This window comes from Lolium rigidum, chromosome 6, assembly GCF_022539505.1.
Source record: "Lolium rigidum isolate FL_2022 chromosome 6, APGP_CSIRO_Lrig_0.1, whole genome shotgun sequence".
NCBI lineage: Eukaryota > Viridiplantae > Streptophyta > Magnoliopsida > Poales > Poaceae > Lolium > Lolium rigidum.
In genome coordinates, this window is record NC_061513.1 from 140,861,994 (window position 1) to 140,885,070 (window position 23,077).

General features: G+C 46.1%; 2 protein-coding genes and 1 pseudogene across 2 annotated transcripts in view; all 3 read left to right on the forward strand.

Moving 5' to 3' along the window:
• LOC124663345 (putative ubiquitin-conjugating enzyme E2 38) overlaps positions 1-14,306 on the forward strand; it is an 18,319-nt gene extending 4,013 nt beyond the window's left edge. Inside the window, exon 8 of the mRNA XM_047201062.1 lies at positions 13,799-14,306. Coding sequence (XP_047057018.1) covers positions 13,799-14,086 — 288 coding nt within the window. The 3' untranslated portion in view covers positions 14,087-14,306. The remainder of the gene's footprint in view (positions 1-13,798) is intronic.
• Positions 14,307-14,430: 124 nt separating this feature from the next.
• On the forward strand, positions 14,431-17,979 carry LOC124663347 (annotated as a pseudogene).
• Positions 17,701-21,607, forward strand: LOC124660201 (putative ubiquitin-conjugating enzyme E2 38). The gene is made up of 3 exons (XM_047197995.1): positions 17,701-17,797; positions 19,662-20,075; positions 21,126-21,607. The coding sequence occupies exons 2-3, from the start codon at positions 19,893-19,895 to the stop codon at positions 21,411-21,413; spliced, it is 471 nt and encodes a 156-aa protein (XP_047053951.1). The 5' UTR covers positions 17,701-17,797; positions 19,662-19,892; the 3' UTR covers positions 21,414-21,607.
• The last annotated feature ends 1,470 nt before the right edge of the window (positions 21,608-23,077 follow it).

A 23,077-nucleotide genomic window follows, 5' to 3' on the forward strand; every position in this document is an offset into this window, starting at 1 on the left:
TGGCGAAGTTTCTTCTTCGTTAAATTGTTATATGGTTGGAATTGGAAAATGCTACATGTAGTAACTCTAAAAATGTCTTGGATAATTTGATACTTGGCAATTGTTGTGCTCATGTTTAAGCTCTTGCATCATATACTTTGCACCCATTAATGAAGAAATACTTAGAGCTTGCTAATTTGGTTTGCATATTTGGTTTCTCTAGAGTCTAGATAACATCTAGTATTGAGTTTTGAACAACAAGGAAGACGGTATGGAGTCTTATAATGTTTACCATATGTCTTTTATGTGAGTTTTGCTGTACCGTTCATCCTTGTGTTTGTTTCAAATAACCTTGCTAGCCTAAACCTTGTATCGAGAGGGAATACTTCTCATGCATCCAAAATCCTTGAGCCAACCACTATGCCATTTGTGTCCACCATACCTACCTACTACATGGTATTTATCCGCCATTCCAAAGTAAATTTCTTGAGTGCTACCTTTAAAATTCCATCATTCACCTTTGCAATATATAGCTCATGGGACAAATAGCTTAAAAACTATTGTGGTATTGAATATGTACTTATGCACTTTATCTCTTATTAAGTTGCTTGTTGTGCGATAACCATGCTTCGGGGACGCCATCAACTATTCTTTGTTGAATATCATGTGAGTTGCTATGCATGTCCGTCTTGTCCGAAGCAAGAGAGATCTACCACCTTCATGGTTGGAGCATGCATATTGTTAGAGAAGAACTTTGGGCCGCTAACTAAAGCCATGATTCATGGTGGAAGTTTCGGTTTGGACATATATCCTCAATCTCATATGAGAATAATAATTGTTGCCACATGCTTATGCATTAAAGAGGAGTCCATTATCCGTTGTCCATGTTGTCCCGGTATGGATGTCTAAGTTGAGAATAATCAAAAGCGAGAAATCCAAAATGCGAGCTTTCTCCTTAGACCTTTGTACAAGCGGCATGGAGGTACCCCATTGTGACACTTGGTCAAAACATGTGCATTGCAAAGATCCGGTAGTCCAAGTTAATTAGGACAAGGTGCGGGCACTATTAGTATACTATGCATGAGACTTGCAACTTGTAAGATATAATGTACATAACTCATATGCTTTATTACTACCGTTGACAAAATTGTTTCATGTTTTCAAAATAAAAGCTCTAGCACAAATATAGCAATAAATGCTTTCCTCTTTGAAGGACCATTCTCTTTACTTTTATGTTGAGTCAGTTCACCTATTTCTCTCCACCTCAAGAAGCAAACACTTGTGTGAACTGTGCATTGATTCCTACATACTTGCCTATTGTACTTGTTATATTACTCTATGTTGACAATTATCCATGAGATATACATGTTACAAGTTGAAAGCAACCGCTGAAACTTAATCTTCCTTTGTGTTGCTTCAATGCCTTTACTTTGATTTATTGCTTTATGAGTTAACTCTTATGCAAGACTTATTAATGCTTGTCTTGAAGTACTATTCATGAAAAGTCTTTGCTTTATGATTCACTTGTTTACTCATGTCATTACCATTGTTTTGATCGCTGCATCCACTACATATGTTTACAAATAGTATGATCAAGGTTATGATGGCATATCACTTCAGAAATTATCTTTGTTATCGTTTTACCCGCTCGGGACGAGCGTAACTAAGCTTGGGGATGCTTGATACGTCTCCGACGTATCGATAATTTCTTATGTTCTATGCCATATTATTGATGATACCTACATGTTTTATGCACACTTTATGTCATATTCGTGCATTTTCCGGAACTAACCTATTAACAAGATGCCGAAGTGCCGCTTCTGTTTTACGCTGTTTTTGGTTTCGAAATCCTAGTAACGAAATATTCTCGGAATTGGACGAAACGAAGACCCAGGGGCCTATTTTTCCACGGAGCTTCCAGAAGACCGAAGAGCATACGAAGTGGGGCCACGAGGTGGCGACACCACATGGCGGCGCGGCCAAGGGGGGGGCCGCGCCGCCCTATGGTGTGGGCCCCTCGTCAGGCCCCCGACTCTGCCCTTCCGCCTACTTAAAGCCTCCGTCGCGAAACCCCTGAGGCGAAAAACCACGATACGGAAAACCTTTCTGAGACGCCGCCGCCGCCGATCCCATCTCGGGGGATTCTGGAGATCTCCTCCGGCACCCTGCCGGAGAGGGGATTCATCTCCCGGAGGACTCTACACCGCCATGGTCGCCTCCGGAGTGATGAGTGAGTAGTTCACCCCTGGACTATGGGTCCATAGCAGTAGCTAGATGGTTGTCTTCTCCTCATTGTGCTTCATTGTTGGATCTTGTGAGCTGCCTAACATGATCAAGATCATCTATCCGTAATACTCTATGTTGTGTTTGTCGGGATCCGATGGATAGAGAATACCATGTTATGTTAATTATCAAGTTATTACATATGTGTTGTTTATGATCTTGCATGCTCTCCGTTACTAGTAGAGGCTCTGGCCAAGTTTTTGCTTTTAACTCCAAGAGGGAGTATTTATGCTCGATAGTGGGTTCATGCCTCGCATTGACACCGGGACAAGTGATGAAAAGTTCTAAGGTTGTGTTGTGCTCGTTGCCACTAGGGATAAAACATTGGCGCTATGTCCGAGGATGTAGTTGTTCATTACATTACGCACCATACTTAATGCAATTGTCTTTTGCTTTGCAACTTAATACCGGAGGGGGTTCGGATGATAACCTGAAGGTGGACTTTTTAGGCATAGATGCAGTTGGATGGCGGTCTATGTACTTTGTCGTAATGCCCAATTAAATCTCACTATACTTATCATGTCATGTATGTGCATTGTTATGCCCTCTCTATTTGTCAATTTCCCGATCTGTAATTTGTTCACCCAACATGCTTTTATCTTATGGGAGAGACACCTCTAGTGAACTGTGGACCCCGGTCCATTCTTTTAATACTTGAAATACAAATCTGTTGCAATACTTGTTTTACTCGTTTTCTCTGCAAACAATCATCATCCACACAATACGGTTAATCCTTTGTTACAGCTAAGCCGGTGAGATTGACAACCTCACTCGTTTCGTTGGGGCAAAGTACTTTGGTTGTGTTGTGCAGGTTCCACGTTGGCGCCGGAATCCCCGGTGTTACGCCGCACTACATCCCGCCGCCATCAACCTTCAACGTGCTTCTTGGCTCCTCCTGGTTCGATAAACCTTGGTTTCTTTCTGAGGGAAAACTTGCTGCTGTGCGCATCATACCTTCCTCTTGGGGTTGCCCAACGAACGTGTGAAATACACGCCATCAGGCGCCTACCTCGTCGTCCTCACCATCTACGACGTCGACTGCCGCTGCTTCAACGCCGACTGCGGCCATGGCGTCGGCCGCCGCTTCGACCACCGTGCCAAACGGGACTGCCGACGCCCCTGTTTCAGTGTAATTTCCCTCCGATCGCCGATCTGTGGCTGATCCTTTTGCCGATCGAATTTGTAGCGGGACGTCGACTTGTTTGAATTTCGACTTTGTCCGCCGAACTCCGGGTGGACGACTGGAAATATGGTTCTCCCCACGAATTAATTTCGTCCAATCCGGCGGTTGTTTCGTCCGGATTTCGGCGTGGGGAGGCCCAAACGAGTGGAGATGCTCTTAGCATCCAGGCGAGGATTTTTTCTTTTTGAACGAGGCAAAAGATTTACCTATTTTATTAATAGAGAAGAAGTTTAGAGTTTTTAGGACAAATCTCTAGGACACGCCCTAGAACTTTAAGAAAAGTATACTCTCCATGTATTACATTGGTTAAATATTTTGCGCCGACCAAGCACCAAGCACGAGCCTCCTCCTTAATCTTGCCGATGATCATGTTTGTGGTGGACTGATGATTCCTTCCAAACTTTCAAAGAGATGAGCATTATCAAGGATGCCATAACTTTCCTATGTTGCCCTCTTTCTAAGGCAATATTTGGCGACCACACATCAACGGAAGTTTCATTGGCCCAAGACTCCGGGGATCTATCATGAATGCCACGAGATAGTCTTTTTTCTAAATCCGTGTGATAAATCGATACTTGCATATGAGGACATCTGCCACAATTTTCCCAACCCCTATGTTGTAGCCTATCTTCCGTCTGAACTCTATTTTGTATAATCAACCAGGAAAACAATTTTTATTTATTTTGGAGGCATTCAAACTTTCCAAACCGTGAAGTTGAGGGAGGTTGAAATAAGGCCTTCAAATTGATCTTATAGGCCGAGGAAGCGGTGTATTTTCCATCATTCGTGAACTTCCAATGAATCGTGTCGGGCAGACCAGCACATCATGAGAAAGATGCATTGGTAAGAAGTCCCCATAGCTTAACAAATTCTTCAATGTGTGGCACTCCGAAAATCATGAAAGATCTTAATTTAACTGATCCAAATATTGTTGTGGAGGTTCTTCCGAACATTGCAATTCTTCTTCCTAGACAATTTAAGGAGCATGTGAGCTAAGTCAGGCGGACAAATTCCACCAAGCCACGGTGAAGTCCATTTTAATCTAAATTCCTTTTTTGGTAGGTAGCTTTTTATAGGAGCTTTTGTGCACATTGTTGCTTGCGCTAAAGTCTGTAGATTCTTTCTACAATATATATAGATGCTCTGCATCGAACTGCTCTAAATAGTGATTAACTTGCACATCCACATATAACATCGCACATATTATTGATTATTCACAAAATCCTTTATAGAACCTATAAGTTGGCTGCATGTATGTACTTGTTTTAAGGGAGACTCGTACATGGGTAACAACCAAGTCCTGTGGATTTGTTCAGGGAGACACACCGCAACAAGGACAACTGCTGCTCCTCTCTGAAGTACAACAACTTGTTCTTGTGAGTAAGCATTTAATGAGTTATCACTGAAACGATGTTTATACATTGCTTCATCTAACATCACTCCATCTTCTGTTTTTATTGCTAAACAAGGCTAAGATTGAAAAAGAGATATCTCAACCTACACCAGATGGAGAGCGAAATAATGAGACCCAGGTTTTATCCGAGGTCCTTGGTAAGAGAGTAAAGAAACATGTGTTTCTTCAGAATGTGGGACTCGATCATAAACCCACTCGATCAAATATGAGCACCCTAGCTTATTTACTGGAGATAGAGCGGGGTGTGATGGGCGGTTCTCGGATGGCTTGCCACAGTAAGAGCAGGTATAAAGTGAACCGGTACCATGGCATGGCAGTATTATGGTATTTGGTGGGAGGGTAAAATGGTCAGATAAAAATATGTAGGACGAAAACTTTGACCGGAGAAACATAACCAGTTCCTCCTTTTTATATAGTATAATATAATATAATAATATATAATATAAAACAGAACCAGTTCCTCCTTTTTATATAGTAGAGATAGAGATATATATTAGAGATAGAGATATATAGTAGAGAAGAGATATGAGTACCAACAATCGTGTCATTACAATTATGTGATGACACAAACAAAGAGTCATGCCTTAGACCAATATAGTTGTGTGATGACATAAAACATAATAGTAGTTCTCGCCTAGCTTGAAATTTATATACCAACTTGGGCCTGTTCATATCTTCAATGGGGTTTGAAGAGTTGGTGCATTGGTCATCTTTATTCCAAGGTCCAAAGTTGCAAACAAGACTTATTTGAAATAGTGGGATATTGTCTTGATGAATATTCAGACGTAAATGTGGATCACTCTAAACTTTTAGTTATAACCTACAACAACAGAATACATATAGCAAAACAAAGATGTGGATGCTATCTTGCAACAATCTTTGTTCCCTAAACCTTTTACTAAGTTCATAAAAAGGCTAAAGCAATTAGACAACTTGTACATCGTTCTAGTTGTAGATGCAATTAAAATTTGCAATCCTCCAACGATCTCGGGCCAATATATGATGGCCAGAGTGCTATTGTCTCTAATTGGTCTCTTCTGAACTACTAGTATCCATTTGTAAATCACATATACGAGTGTTCTTGCCTAGATAATAAAATTCACCCGGTCGACTTAATAAAATTGATCGTTGATGATGATGAGTATTGGCTATAAATAAATCTAGTGCTCTCGTGTGAGGCTCTTTTCTGCATCCCACGTGCCTGTTTGGAATGGCAGCATGTGCACGCTAAGAAACACGGCATATCTCAACCGTTTATTTAAGATTGGAAACGTGAGAGCAAGATGAAGATATACCACCATGTCACCGAAGACGTCACCAAACCATCCAACCCTATTAGGTCAGCTCGGACCCCACCCATCCACACGTCCAGTTGACCCCACACCGACTAGAAACCCCACACGCCAGATTCGCGTCCGCCTTTTCCGAATCCAACAGGAGACCAAAGCGGAAAGAAGGAAACGCCAAAAATTTGGACCCTTTCTTTCCCCTTCCCTTCTATTCCTCACGCTTTTCATCGCAAAAATCTTTCTCAGTCCGGACGCACACGCGCACCCAAATAAAAAACCCCCACCCCGCCGCCGCCGTCGCGCCGGCGACCGCATTTTCCGCGTTCCCCTTCCATGGCGGAGGGCTCATCCAGGCAAGTGCGCCGCGCTCCTCGGTTCTTCCCCCTGTTAAGGTTTGGCGGAATTCTGATGTGCCTCTGTTTGGGATTTTTGTTTTTTCCCGCAGGAGTTTCTCCTTCGGGGGAGGAAGCCTGGCGCTGCACGACCCCGAGGTGGTCGAGGTGTCGCCGGAGGTGGCCTCTGGATGGACCTCCGTCCGCCAGAAGCGGAAGCGGGCCCAGGTCAGGACGAACCCGGAAAGGCGGCTCCTTTCTCTACTCTCTTTTTTATTTTGTCACTGTTACCGTTTTGCGGACTGCTCGATGCTCGATAGGGAAATCCCAAAACCCACAACGCATGCTCCGGCGAGAACTAGGGTTCCGATGCAATTTGGTGTATCTAGCTAGGTCATGTTTGAGTTATCTGAAGAATGATGTTTGCATGATCTGTACATGTTCTGATTATAGCTTCAGGTGGCTGGTCCCAGTCCCCATGTTTTTGCCCGTCTGATTGAGTGCTGTACTGGTTATGCGAATGAGTTTGGTGTGATTGTTCGTTCGGTTGGTAGGATTTCAGCCTACTATGAATGATCGGGCATAGCCTGTCATTACTATCTGAAGTAGTAGTAGTAGGATACTGAGGCATATCATCAGATGTATTACTAAATGGAGGTTAGAAGTACGCCCCAGCCTCCTCTGTCTTTCCTTCACGGTTCTTAGAGCATCTCCAGTCGCGTCCCCCAAAGCGTCCCCAAAGCAATTTGGGGCGCGCCGGACCAAAAAACGGTTCCAGCCGCGTCCCCCAAAGCCCATTTTTGTCCGGCGTGCCCCGATACGGTGTCCGGCGCCCCGAGCCCATCCCCGTCCCCGCCCCACAGGGGACGCACCGGGGACGCCAGACACCCGAAAAGCGAGGCGGGGAGTGGCGGGGCCGACCCGTCGGCGGCACAATAAATTTTAAGTTATTGGCGCGCAACGACGGTGCGGTTCCCGCGAGGCGCAGTGGACGCGTCTCGTCGCGCCTAGCTCGCGTGCCGGCGTTAATGAGCGCCACCGCTCCCCCACCTCTCTCCCCAACCCTAGCCGCCACCATCTCAACAAGAGACGACGCCATGTCTGGTAGAGGCGGAGGCCGAGCTCGCGGCCGTGGTCGTGGTCGTGGCCGTGGCAGAGCGTCACGCTCGCCGTCGCCTGCCACGCCGTCGTCTTCACCGTCGGAGATGGGGAGCCGGGCGTGCTGTTTGAGTTCGTCCTCGTCCTCAAGGGCGACCCACGCGGCATCCAGAGGCTGCCGGACTACTTCGCCGAGTACGTTAAAAGCAAAAACTTGGCCAGAGCCTCTACGACGAACCCGGAAAGGCGGCTCCTTTCTCTACTCTCTTTTTTATTTTGTCACTGTTACCGTTTTGCGGACTGCTCGATGCTCGATAGGGAAATCCCAAAACCCACAACGCATGCTCCGGCGAGAACTAGGGTTCCGATGCAATTTGGTGTATCTAGCTAGGTCATGTTTGAGTTATCCGAAGAATGATGTTTGCATGATCTGTACATGTTCTGATTATAGCTTCAGGTGGCTGGTCCCAGTCCCCATGTTTTTGCCCGTCTGATTGAGTGCTGTACTGGTTATGCGAATGAGTTTGGTGTGATTGTTCGTTCGGTTGGTAGGATTTCAGCCTACTATGAATGATCGGGCATAGCCTGTCATTACTATCCGAAGTAGTAGTAGTAGGATACCGAGGCATATCATCAGATGTATTACTAAATGGAGGTTAGAAGTACGCCCCAGCCTCCTCTGTCTTTCCTTCACGGTTCTTAGAGCATCTCCAGGTCGCGTCCCCCAAAGCGTCCCCAAAGCAATTTGGGGCGCGCCGGACCAAAAACGGTTCCGGGCCGCGTCCCCCAAAGCCCATTTTTGTCCGGCGTGCCCCGATACGGTGTCCGGCGCCCCGAGCCCATCCCCGTCCCCGCCCCACAGGGGACGCACCGGGGACGCCAGACACCCGAAAAGCGAGGCGGGGAGTGGCGGGGCCGACCCGTCAGCGGCACAATAAATTTTAAGTTATTGGCGCGCAACGACGGTGCAGTTCCCGCAGAGGCGCAGTGACGCGTCTCGTCGCGCCTAGCTCTGCGTGCCGGCGTTAATGAGCGCCACCGCTCCCCCACCTCTCTCCCCAACCCTAGCCGCCACCATCTCAACAAGAGACGACGCCATGTCTGGTAGAGGCGGAGGCCGAGCTCGCGGCCGTGGTCGTGGTCGTGGCCGTGGCAGAGCGTCACGCTCGCCGTCGCCTGCCACGCCGTCGTCTTCACCGTCGGAGATGGGGAGCCGGGCGTGCTGTTTGAGTTCGTCCTCGTCCTCAAGGGCGACCCACGCGGCATCCAGAGGCTGCCGGACTACTTCGCCGAGTACGTTGCCGGCGATGATCGCCCGCGCACGATGCATCTGCGGGAGGCTGCGTGCGGCTGCTACCGGTGGATCGTCGACGTGATCTACGACGCACGCGGCAAGATGTACCTCAACATCGAGTGGGAGAAGTTCGCGCGCCACCATAGCCTCGAAGCCGGCTTCATCCTCCTGTTCTCCTACTTCGGCGACAGGGACATGAGCGTCAAGGTCTTCGACGAGACGCGCTGCCGCCGGGACTACCACGGCGACAGCACCGACGAGGAGGACGACTGATGATGAAGAGTGTTGTTTCTTCGCAGCGAATACGTGCACGGAAGTTTCGGATGTTCGCCTCATCGGTAGAACCAACAAGGGCACCATCCTCCCGCTGGATTTTCCAGCTTGGGTGACTCGGGTGTGCCCTCGAGTGTTCTTTCTTAGCAGCGAACACAGGAAACCTTCGATGCACGGCCTAGTTAGGTTTAGTTTTTTTGCAAAATTTTATATTTGTGTCCACCATGGTTCAAACTATGTATTAGTTTGTGGAAAACCATGTTCTAGACGGTGTCTTCCTGTAAACTACGTTCCCAATTATGTATTAGTTTGTGGAAATTGAAATAGAATTGCCAAAAAGAAGTATTTTTAATGTTTGGGGGCGGCGTTTGGGGGACGCGGCTGGGGAGCGACGTCCCCCAAACGCGTCACGAACAAAACACGTCCCCCAAACGCTCAATCTGGCGCGGTTTGGGGGACGCTTTGGGGGACGCGACTGGAGATGCTCTTATGTTTCTTAGATTTTGCCTCCTGCACAGCATTTGCAATGTCTGCAGCAGCTGGGTATAACCAACTCTCTTTCTAATGCTCCATTCGTTTCTAAATACATCACATTTTAGACATTCACATACAGTCTCCAACATTCATCATTGGCTATTACTTTTTGAAGGTGCATATTAGTAGAGAACCTTATTACTAAAAATGAAAAATTTAATGATATTATTTTCACCTTACCAATCTAACCATTTTACTATCTACCAGGAGTTAAAGTTAGAAAAGCTTTGATTTCATAGTTTTCCAAACATCAATTTTTTTTTGAACAGAGGGAGTGTAACTCACATGCATATCTCCTGAATTGTCCGACAGAGGAAGTCACAATTTCTTCACACATAATTGAATGGCCTCAAACAAGTGAAAATCGTTACGTTTTGCATTTTCAACCACTACGGATTGTAGCTTTTGTGTTTATCTTGTTTTATCCAGAGTAAATGGTGATAATATATCTCTGTAGTGATTATTTGAGCGAATTACTTGTTCCTTACAAGGAAGAAATTTAGCTACAGTTTGGTGCATATAGTGGCTCCTTTTTTTGTGGTACCATAATATTTAACAGTTGATGTGTGAAAGTTAGAGTATTTTCTATTGATAAAAGAAGAATCAACTGTTCAGACACTAACAGAAATAAAAAATACAAGAGCATCTACTGTAGACCAAAGGAGACTTTCATGTTTCTCTCGCTTTGCCTTTTGCAGAAAGCATGGCAATACCAGAGCATTAGTCTCTCGTCTGCAACTCGGCATCTGCTGAAAATGATCGTTTTTCTTGTGTTACAAAATTAAAATAAGTGCGTCATTGTATTTTATATGTTGGAAGTGCAGTTGGCATTTTTTCTTGTAGTCTATCCACGCATATGTTTTCTTGCATAAAACTATACATAGGTTAGACTTCATTGTTCTTCTCCGTGGTTCATGCTGTTAATGTACTACACAACCTTTTTTGTTTAAACTATGTTACACGTTTAATCAACAGGTTGTTCCTTGTGAGATAATTGAACTTGATGATGATCCTGATGTAGTTACAATCCTTGAAGCAAATACATTAGATCACAAGAATAAACAAGCTGTTGGTCATCCTATGAATTGGCAAAAGAATGCAAAGGTGAATCCTTTGAGTACTTGCTTACTATTGGTACCATCTGGTTACTAATCAACCAATGATTAATATATGCTTTTCTTCAGAGTGGTTTTCCTGATGACATTGCGTTCCCAAGTGCTATTCCTGCCAAAGTAGGTTTTCCGTGGGATGGCCTTGAAACTTACCATGGAGGTGCCAAACTTCCAATTTACGGCTTGCCTGCCGATATTCCTGGCCCAAGTTATTTTCCTCCCTACTCATGGAAAAGCCTAGGAACTTACCATACAGGTACAGTACCTCCAGCGTATCTTAATGGCGTTTTTGGGGCAGTTGAAGAGGAAGATTATGCTTATGATGAAGATGAGTTCAGTAGTTACCTGTACCACAGTCCACCGATGGAATATGGTAGCAGCTTTGACTTGAACGCGGATCATTACATGGGCTTTCCACCTATTGGGGGGTCATATTTACCGAGGGAACACGTTGCCCCTTCTGATTTGACGCAGCAGCAGAAACAAGTTAAGATTGTGGAGAGTGAAGTTGATGAACATTATAAGGCATTTAAACAGTTTGATACTGTTGGTGACCACAGTGATCACTTTTATTTGAAGTTCAGGGCAGTTAAGAAGGTAGCGGTTTGTACTTTGGGCATGCTGTATCTGCATTGTACTTTCTCAATTCAATACTCTCTATATGCGAAAATGTAGTGTATATTAGTTTTTTTCAAAAGTCAAACACCGTAAAGTTTGACCAAGTATGTAGAAAAATAATAACATCTATAATGTTGATATATTTTTCTACATCTTTGGTCAAACTTTATATTGTTTGACTTGTGAAAAAACTAAGATGCACTACATTTTGGCATAGAGGGAGTACTTCCATTGCTGAGCTATTGTTTTAACAGCCGTATATCTGCATTCGATCTTCTTGATTCAATACTTTCAGCACATAGCATATATCTGCATTCTATCTTCTTAATTCATTTCTGATTTGTCATTTTAACAGCCATTGAAAGAATGGGTGAAGAGAATTCAGCATGAATGGAAAGTCCTAGGGAAAGATTTACCAGGTAAGGGGCAATATCTTTTATGGTCTTTTTGCTGAAGACGTTTCACATATAATTTTTTTTTTCACTGCAACATTGGCCTTTCCTTTCCTCTCTTTGTGTATGCACAGCTAGCAGGTGAGCAGAACTGGTGATTCATGTTTACAACTCCATATGCATGTTTAACATGACTTCGAGTTCAGTCTAGGAAAACATGTCATTGTGGGATACAACTTAGTGGAATTGCAGTAGTTTCATGTACTGACTACTAATTTTCTCCGAATTGAACAGATACAATATTTGTAAGAGCTTATGAAGACAGAATGGATCTGCTTAGAGCTGTCATAGTTGGGCCTGCAGGCACTCCTTACCATGACGGGTTGTTCTTTTTCGATATCTATTTCCCTTCCCAGTATCCATCTAAGCCTCCAGTAAGTACTATTTCATGTCACCTACACACATTATAGCCCATTCTTCAGTTTCCTCTCTATACTAAGCATGTGTGTTAGAATGTGAGATTTATGTATGACTATTCTTTTCAGCTAGTGAATTACCGCTCTGGAGGTCTGCGGCTTAATCCAAATCTCTATGCCTGTGGGAAAGTGTGCCTTAGCCTATTGAACACCTGGCCTGGTAGTGCGTGTGAGATGTGGAACCCATCGACATCAACTATGCTGCAGATCCTGGTCTCCATTCAGGCCTTAGTGTTGAATGCTAAACCTTATTTCAACGAACCTGGTCATGTGGCATATGCTAACACACCCGCCGGGGAGAAGCAATCCCTTTTGTATAATGAAGAGACTTTTCTGCTATCCTGCAGAACTATGTTGTATTCGCTTCGCAACCCACCAAAGGTATTAAGATGTCTACTCCCGTATCATATATTCCCTTGCTAGTTCTTTTGGATATTGGAAATATATCGCCGTCCCTGTTGATAGCCCACTCCATTTGGCTGACATATGACACACTGTAAGCACACGTACCATTCCAGCAGACAGATGGGTAGCCGATGATTTATATCAGCGCACGATTTTTATGCTGACTCGGACTGTGGTCCACACATCATCAATTCTTTTGCGCCGGGTACCAATTTTTCAGTTTTGTTCAAACGGTGTTAGCCCCACGCCCTGCATCCCACGTTCCACTACAAGATGTTGGGTTGTTCAAAAAGTAGCTCAGATTGTTAACTTGCTTTATTGGCAGAATCTGTGCAATTTTTATGGTTGAATCTTATCACCTAGGAGATAGATCCTTACGCCATCTTTGTGGACCAGTGTTATTGTTACCATATGCATTTATGCGTTTTTGTTTTCACATTACCTCAAGGGGAGACTATAAGACTTTGTGGATGTCTCTGTACCTTGACATTCTTGGCACGTTCTGAAAGAAATAGCCAACAGGGGTTAAATCTAACCACCTACAGTTCTAGGAGGCAGTATAAGTTACCTTTTGAAGAAAAATAGCATTGACAACCAGCCCCAAGATCGCTTGGCTAGATATGTAGTTGTGCGTATAACAAAAGAATAGATGGAATGCCTGGAAATGTTGGCCCCATTAAGAGGTATAAATGGAAACCAGTGTCGTGGATGAAAAAGTAATACGGGATCCAATGGCTACCACCGCATTCATAGGGACACACCATGGCTGCAAATGTACATATGATGTCGGAGAATTTCGTTTGTGCAGAATGTTATGGGTGAACCTGTTGTGCTGTGAATGTTCTATTTGTTAAACGTTCACCAAAGGGGGACGGATCCCTCCCTTGGCTGTCCGTTGTTAGGTAGAAGATGGGACCTCTCCAGCGGTGGATTATACATGCTAGATAGCACCCCGTTTTAATTCGGTCGCACTTGCGACTCGAACCCGGGTGGGCGATCAAGCTCAACACCGTGAGCACAAGCCACCAAGTCAGCGTTTGGTTCTTGATGATCAATTTGTTTCTTTTGAAGACTTGATGTTGCATGCAAATTTGACCTGGTTGCAACGTTTTGCAGCATTTTGAGCACTTCATTGGTGGCCATTTCCGAAAGTTTGGGCGCGGCATCCTCGTAGGATGCAAAGCTTACATGGGCGGTGCCCAGGTTGGATGCCTCGCTGGAGATGGAGTGCAAGACGTCGATGAGGGTGACAAGAGCTGCTCGCAAAACTTCAAGTGCTCACTGGAGACGTTATTTAAGGGCCTCGTGAATGAATTCACCAATTTAGTTGTGGATTGTCATGAGTTCCAAGCCCAGACTGTGACGACCTCTGTAGCTGCAGCAGACACCACACTGAGGCTATAATAAGCATAGTAGGTGATCCCAAGTAGGAGATTGACAAAGTTTTGTTTTGGTCGAATATAACCATATAGTAGTTATTAATTGGTTCTATCCTCGGAAATATGATAGGAGAGCACAGGGCTCTCAATCGCGTGCAACTGATCTGTGTAGTCCTCTTTTGCAACTATCTGAACAGAAGTTGCAGCTATTTATCCAAGAGCAATTGATCACCGTTTAGCTGGTCTGGATTCAGTGATTCAACCTCGATTTATTATATGGAGTAACTCTGGAGATGAGTTGCGCGTCTGTAGCACAGCATGCGTGTTCTGTCTCTTTCAGGATCTGAAGTCGTGGAACCGCCGGAGCTGGTGATTTTTTCGTCGCGGAAGACACTGGTGGTCACACCCGCGCTCTGGGCAGGAAGCTTCTGACAAAGTTTTTCTTGGATTACACGGTCAGTATTTCTAAACTGGAGAAATCTGTTCGCTGGAACAAGTTGTTGGTTGCTCCGCTAATTAATTTGCACATAGTGGGCAGGGGCGCAGGGCTCCAAGAGTGCGCGGAGTTCAGTCAAGGACAACGATCCAAAGGGTTGACCGTTGACGTTTACTTTGAAAATACCATGGCAAGATAAGTCTTTTGGACCCACTGGCCATTACATTATCTGTTTGCTGACTGCTTTTATCTTCCCTGCTGGACACTGGTGGCCACAAGATACGTACTGATAGTATTTTCTTCCATTTTCCACCGTGGAAAGGACATACATGCAAGTTGCGCAATGTTAAAGTTAGAAAATTTCGAAAAGTGTGCATAGAAACGATTGTTCCTCCAGTCTAGATCGGACAGCAAAACAATGGTCTGTGACAAGTCAAGCAATTCCACCTTGCAGCAGTAGCTAGCATCCAGTCCACTCAGCTACTAACTTCACTATAAACATATTACAGGCGCATCCTTGATCTTCCTCCTTCCACTCCCAGCTAACCAGCTCAACCAGCCAAAAATGGCGCCACCACCACCGAAGAATCCCAACCTCTACGCTTACCACCTCTGTTTCCTTCTCCTTGTGTCCACCACCACCCTCTCTGCCTCTTTCACCACCTCATCCTACTCCACCGTCTGCCCCTCCCTGAAACCCGCTTCCGACAGCCACACCGAGGTCGACGACTCCCTTTCACTCACCCGTTCTTTCCAGATATCCACTGGTTACTTCTCTGGAGGAGCGGACAGTCTCTTCTCCCCTGACGATGACCTCTACAACAGCTACCGTTCGTTTTCCCTTGTCCCCCATGGCGCCTCCCGCACCAACAACCAAACTCTCGTCCATCTCACCGCCACCCTCACTCTCACCGGCCCACGCAATAGCAGCTACAGGAACGGTGGACGCCGTCATAGTTACACAGTCACGGAGTCCATCTCGTTCTTCCTCGATGGTTACTACTCCTCCGTCTCATACGAGCTCTGCATGGCCGGGACGGGCACCGAGGTAGCCGCCGACGGCTCTCTCAAGCGCTACCCAGAAGTCGCCCTTCGCCTCCGCGTCCCCAGTCCTTCCAGCCTCGTTGACCCCTTCCTGGTCGGCAGTCTCAAGGGCTTTGCCGACTTTGGGACACACCACCTCCTCGCGTACGCCGAGGGCGACGACTACAACTACAAGTACAACTCCAAGCTCGCAACCCGCGGCCCACCAGCACGAGCGGCAAGGGGCTCGCTCCAGGTGCTCGGCAACAACTCTGCGTGCGCCCACCTGAAAGAACAGCTCACGACCTCGTACAGGCTGGAGCACGGGGGCGCCCTGCTTCTGCAGCGGCTGCGCGAGCCTAGGATGCACATCAACCAGATGCAGTGCACCGCTGATGGCGCCGTGCGTGCGTACATGGTGTTCTCCAACGATACCGGGTCGACCGGGAGGGGAAGGTACCACCGTCAACGCCGCTTCTTGGTAGACGAGGAGGCTGCCGTGGCCGATGGGTAGTGGGACTCCGATCGGGGCGTTCTCTGCCTCAGGGCGTGCCGGGTGGTGCGCTTAGCGCCGTCTGCTTTGGCGGTGCGAGAGCACGAGTGCGGGATCAGGATGAGCTTCTGGTCCCCGACAGTGTGGACATTGCGGGACCGGAGCGCCGTGGCCGGGATGCTTTGGATATCGACACAAGAAACCACGGGCAACAACGACGACGCTGCACTGTCCTCCGGCGCAATATCTGCATCGAGCATCGATGTCACCGACAACCACAAAATCAATTTCACCGATGTGAAGTACAACTACAATGACACAATGCTTGAGGAGGCAAGGAAGCATTACCTGAAAATCAACAAGGAGAAAATCAAGGGGTCAGACTCGTTCCCGACTAACTATACTTACCGTGACTTTGAGTTTCGTTACCACGAGCATGAGGTGGGGAGGGGAGATGCCTACCCAGTCACAATCGGTTCTATGATGGTGCATGGGGAAAGGCTGGCTGCCGATGATTCTTTCTCCCAGCATCCGATGGTTGACTCGAAGCACAATCTTCTGAATGTGAGCTATGACATACACCATCATGCTCCACCTGATGATTGGGTGCGTCCTACGAATGGGTCTTACTCAGATCTCGGCAGAGGGTGTTTATGATCCGAAGAGGGCCTCCTGTCTATGGTTGGCTGCCGAGTGCACAATGGTTCGACCGACTGTCGGATACTTGTAACCGTGCAGTTTGCCTCCCTTGAGGCAAGGGGGCAGGGGCACGGCAGGGGAGTAATCAGCAGCCTCAGAGAAAGGACCGATCGTCTTTTCTTCGAGAAGACCGACATCTATTTGTATGGGATGTACTCCAACGAACTGTCAGAGGCAATATCGAGGATGGATTTGGAGAGCATCATGCTGGGGGCCTCCACCATGCTGTCGTGCGTCTTCACTGTCTTGCAGATCCTCCACACCAAGAAGAACCCCGAGGCAGCCCGGGCAACTTCGATTACAATGCTCGTCATCCTCGCATTGGGGTTCCTCACCCCTCTCGTGCTCAACTTTGAGGCCATGTTCAAGAGCAGGAGGAGCCGGTACTTTGCGTACTCGATGGGCGGGTCGCTCGAGATAAAGGAGGTGATGATGAGGGCGCCTCTTCTGATCGCCTTTGTGCTGCAGCTGCGCCTTGTTCAGCTTGCGTGGTCCCGTCGTTGGAAATCAGCTGACCAGACGACACCATCACCCGCTACGTCGGAGAGGATTGTGCTGCAGATATGCCTGCCGCTGTACATGCTTGGAGCAGTTTTGGCCGCAATCGTCCATGTGATGAACGTCCGTGCCTCAACCGAAGATCCAATAGTCGTTTGCATCGGCAGAGAGGCAGCCACGATTTGGGAGGACCTCGTGTCATACGCGGGGCTGATACTGGACGGCTTCCTGCTCCCTCAGGTAATTCTGAACGCATCCTTAGGAGGCTCCGGAGTTAGAGCAATCTCGCCATGGTTTTACATAGGGTGCACCATGAACCGCGTGATGCCTCATGTGTATGATGTAGTCAGGGGTCAAATCTTCAAGCCGAGCATAAACCCCTCTGACCTATATGCCAGCCCTCGTGGCGACCTCTTCGGTGTCGCGTGGGACATCGTTATACCCTGCGGAGCGCGCGTTGCCTGGCAGATCGTTGGTGTTCTTGCGACGACGGATTCGAGGCACCGCATGCCGTGGTATCAACCGCACTTCAGAGTTTGTCTTTTTGACGGTGTCCTCCTTTATTTTCTCTACAACGCATCACTAGGGTAGGATCTCTACCTGACACCACTTCTTTGTACTAAATAAATAGCGAGAAAGAAGGATAAGAAAAGTTGCTACGTTTTCCAGCAACGCATAACCATGGGTCTCTCTCTCTCTCTATCTCTGAAACTTTCAGGTTTTGTTTCTCCTAGCCAACGCCATCACTGATGGTAGAGATCCTCTGTGATTATATATTGCAAATGGAGTTATGTGCAAAAAATGATTTTGGGAGAAGTATTTGGCTTGATATTTAACACTAACTAAGGTGGCATATTTTGGAAAGTAAAATTTGATATATTGCGTGCTTTTAGCTAGTGATGACCAGAAAAAAAGCATCTTCAACTGCTGCTTTGTAAGTTCTTCACAAAAAGCATACGAACAAAAAAGATTCTTTCATATATATAAAATATTTTGCTCAAAGTCTAAGTGTGGCACGATACGAGTATTACTTGTCTAATGAAGTTGGCACATAAAATTTATTTGCCAAAAGAAAAACAAAATCAGATGAACTCCACCTTGGTTCCGCCTACGGCCGTGCGTGCACGTTCTGCCTGCCTCTGCTCGTCTTGTGGCTCCTTCTCGACAACCAATTCTGGCCACATCTTCATGGAGCGCTGATGTATCTTTTTTTGTGTGGAGCACGCGGCCCGCGGAACCTGCGACCATGCAATTTTGTTTTGAACTTCTTTTTGAGATGCCGTATCTTCTGGTAGATGGTATCCTTATCAAGTTTGCCGGTGCGCAGAAGCGGGGAGCCATCCTCCCCTAGCGCCGTAAGGACTTCCAACGCCGAGGGCATTGTTCCTGAGTTGTTCTCACGCAGCTTCATGATGGTATGCACCAGTTTGAGTTCGTCCTGGTTGCACCATGTGTTGTACTTCTTGGACCTCTTGGACCTCTTGGTGGAGGTGTCGTCGACCAAGAGGTCCAAGAGGTCCAAGAGGCTGACCCGACGACACCATCTCCGGTGACTCACCCGACGACACCTCCACCAAGAGGTCCAAGAGGTCCAAGAAGTACAACACATGGTGCAACCGGACAAACTCAAACTGGTGGATACCATCATGAAGCTGCGTGAGAACAACTCAGGAACAATGCCCTCGGCGTTCGAAGTCCTTACGGCGTTAGAGGAGGATGGCTCCCCGCTCCTGCGCACCGGCAAACTTGATAAGGATACCATCTACCAGAAGATACGGCATCTCAAAAAGAAGTCCAAAACAAAATTGCATGGTCGCAGGTTCCGCGGGCCGCGTGCTCTACACGAAAAAAAGATACATGAGCGCTCCATGAAGATGTGGCCAGAATTGGTTGTCGAGAAGGAGCCACAAGACGAGCAGAGGCAGGCAGAACGTGCACGCACGGCCGTAGGCGGAACCAGGGTGGAGTTCATCTGATTTGGTTTTTCTTTTGGCAAATAAATTTTATGTGCCAACTTCATTAGACAAGTAATACTCGTATCGTGCCACACTTAGACTTTGAGCAAAATATTTTATATATATGAAAGAATCTTTTTTGTTCGTATGCTTTTTGTGAAGAACTTACAAAGCAGCGGTTGAAGATGGTTTTTTCATTTCTGGTCGTCGCTAGCTAAAAGCACACAATATATCAAATTTTACTTTCCGAAATATGCCACCTTAGTTAGTGTTAAATATCAAGCCAAATACTTCTCCCAAAATCATTTTTGCACATAACTCCATTTGCAATATATAATCACAGAGGATCTCTACCATCAGTGATGGCGTTGGCTAGGACAAACAAAACCTGAAACTTTTAGAGAGAGAGACCCATGGTTATGCGTTGATGGAAAACGTAGCAATTTTTCTTATCCTTCTTTCTCGCTATTTATTTAGTACAAAGAAGTGGTGTCAGGTAGAGAGATCGGACAGCAGATCAATGGTCGAAGACAAGTCAAGCAATACCACCTTGCAGCAGGTGGCATTCACTGATTTCATTCCACTGAGCTACTACTATACACACATCACATGCACATCCTTTCATCTTCCTCCTTCCAGTAGTGCGTGTGAACTGGATCACCGAAGAATCCTAACATGGCCCGGTAGTGCGTGTGAGATGTGGAAGTGAAACCCATCGAGTTCAACTATGCTGCAGATCCTGGTCTACATTCAGGCCTTAGTGTTGAATGCTAAGCCTTATTTCAACGAACCTGGTCATGCGGCGTATGCTAACACACCCGGCGGGGAGAAGCAATCCCTTTTATATAATGAAGAGACTTTTCTGCTATCCTGCAGAACTATGTTGTATTCGCTTCGCAACCCACCAAACGTATTAAGATGTCTACTTCCTTATCATATTTTCCCTTGCTAGTTTTCTGGATATTGGAAATATCTTGCTGTCCCTGCTGATGGCTACGCCCACTCCATTTGGCTGACATATGACACACTACCGTTCGAGCAGTCAAACGTGTTCGCCATAATGATTTGTATCAGCAAATGCTTTTAGGTCACGTGGTCGGCACACATCATCAGTTCTTTTGCACTGGGCATCAACTTCTCAGGTTTTTTTTTTAAATGTTGTGAGCCGCACGCCCTGCATCCCACGGTGCACTACAAGAAGTTTGGTTGTTCAAAAAGTAGTTCAGATAATATGTGCAACTTGTTTTGTTGGTTTAATCTCATCGCCTGGGAGTCAGAACCTTGCACCTATGCTTTGTGGACCAGTTATTGTTACCATATGTATTAATGTGTTTTTTCACATTACCACAAGGGGAGACTAGAAGGCTTTGTGGATGTCTTATCTTGAAAAACTCTGAGAATGGCCAGCAGGGGTTGAATCTAACCACCTGCAGCTCTAGGAGGCAGTATAATTTACCTTATGAAGCAAAATAGACACTTAGCAGCCAGCCCCAAGATCGCTTGGCTAGATATGTAGTAGTGCGCGTATAACAAAAGAATAGATGGAATGCCTGGAAATGTTGGTCCCATTAATAAGAGGTATAAACGGAAAACAATTGTCGTAGATGAAAAAGTAATATGGGATCCGATCAATGGCTACCACCACATTCATTGGGACACACCATGGCTACAAGTGTACATATGATGTCGGAAAAGTACATCCGTGCAGAATGCTATGGCTGAACCTGTTGTACCGTGAATGATCGTATTTGGTACACGTTGACCAATGGCTGGACGAATCCGTACATAGGCTGTATGTCAGGTAGAAGATGAAACCTCTCCAGCGGTGGATTATACGCGTAGATAGCACCCTGTTTAATTGGTGAGCCACCAAGTCAGCGCTTGGTTCTCGATGATCTATTTGTTTCTTTCGAAGACTTGATGTTACATGCAAATTTGACCTGGTTGCAACGTTTTGCAGCATTTTGAGCACTTCATTGGTGGCCATTTCCGAAAGTATGGGCGCGACATCCTCGTAGGATGCAAAGCTTACATGGGTGGTGCCCAGGTTGGATGCCTCGCTGGAGATGGAGTGCAAGACGTCGATGAGGGTGACAAGAGCTGCTCGCAAAACTTCAAGTGCTCACTGGAGACGTTATTTAAGGGCCTCGTGGATGAATTCACCAATTTAGTTGTGGATTGTCATGAGTTCCAAGCCCAGACTGCGACCTCTGTAGTAGCTGCAGCTGACACCACACTGAGGCTATAAATAAGCATAGTAGGTGATCCCAAGTAGGAGATTGACAAAGTTTTGTTTTGGTGGAATATAACCGTATAGTAGTTATTAATTGGTTCTATCCTCGGAAATATGATAGGAGAGCACAGGGCTCGCATTTGTGTGCAACTGATCTGTGTAGTCCTCTTTTGCAACTATCTGAACAGAAGTTGCAGCTATTTATCCAAGAGCAATTGATCACCGTTTAGCTGGTCTGGATTCAGTGATTCAACCTCGATTTATTATACGGAGTAACTCCGGAGATGAGTTGCGCGTCTGTAGCACGGCATGTGTGTTCTGTCTGTCTCTTTCAGGATCTGAAGTCGTAGAACCGCTGGAGCTGGTGATTCTGTCATCGTAGGAGCGCGGAAGACACTGATAGTCACACCCGCATTCTGGGCAGGAAGCTTCTGACAAAGTTTTTCTTGGATTACACGGTCAGTATTTCTAAACTGGAGAAACCTGTTCGCTGGGAAAAGCTGATGGTTGCTCAGCTAATTAATTTGCACATGGTGGGCAGGGGCGCAGGGCTCCAAGAGTCCGCTTGAGTTCAGTCAAGGACAACTATCCAAAGGGTTGACCCGTTGACGTTTACTTTGAATACCATGGCAAGATAAGTCTCTTGGACCCATTGGCCATCACATTATCTGTTTGCTGACTGCTTTTATCTTCCCTGCTGGACACTGGTGGTCACAAGATAACTTAGTGATAGTATTTTCTTCCATTTTCCACCGGGTAAAGGACATACATGCAAGTTGCAATACTGAAGTTAGAAAATTTCGAAAAATGTGTATAGAAACGATTGTTCCTTCAGTCTAGATCGGACTGCAAAGTGCAAACCAATGGTCTCTAACAAGTCAAGCAATTCCACCTTGCAGCAGCAGCTAGCATCTAGTCCACTCAACTACTAACTTCACTATAAACATATTACAGGCGCATCCTTGATCTTCCTCCTTCCACTCCCAGCTAACCAGCTCAACCAGCCAAAAATGGCGCCACCACCACCGAAGAATCCCAACCTCTTCGAGCCGAGCATAAACCCCTCTGACCTATATGCCAGCCCTCGTGGCGACCTCTTCGGTGTCGCGTGGGACATCGTTATACCCTGCGGAGCAGCGTTGCTGTTAGTGCTGGTGTTCTTGCAGCAGCGGATTCGAGGCACCGCATTCCGTGGTATCGACCGCACTTCAGAGTTTGTCTTTTTGACGGTGTCCTCCTTTCTTTTCTCTACAACGCATCACTAGGGTAGGATCTCTACCTGACGTCACTTCTTTGTACTAAATAAATAGCGAGAAATAAGGATAAGAAAAGTTGCTACGTTTTCCAGCAACGCATAACCATGGGTCTCTCTCTCTCTCTGAAAGTTTCAGGTTTTGTTTCTCCTAGCCAAGGTGCAAATGGAGTTGTGTGCAAGAAATGATTTTTGGGAGAAGTATTTGGCTTGATATTTAGCACTAACTAAGGTGGCATATTTCGGAAAGTAAAATTTGATATATTGCGTGCTTTTAGCTAGCGACGACCAGAAAAAAGCATCTTCAACTGCTGCTTTGTAAGTTCTTCACAAAAAGCATACAAACAAAAAAGATTCTTTCGTATATATAAAATATTTTACTCAAAGTCTAAATGTGGCACGATATGAGTATTACTTGTCTAATGAA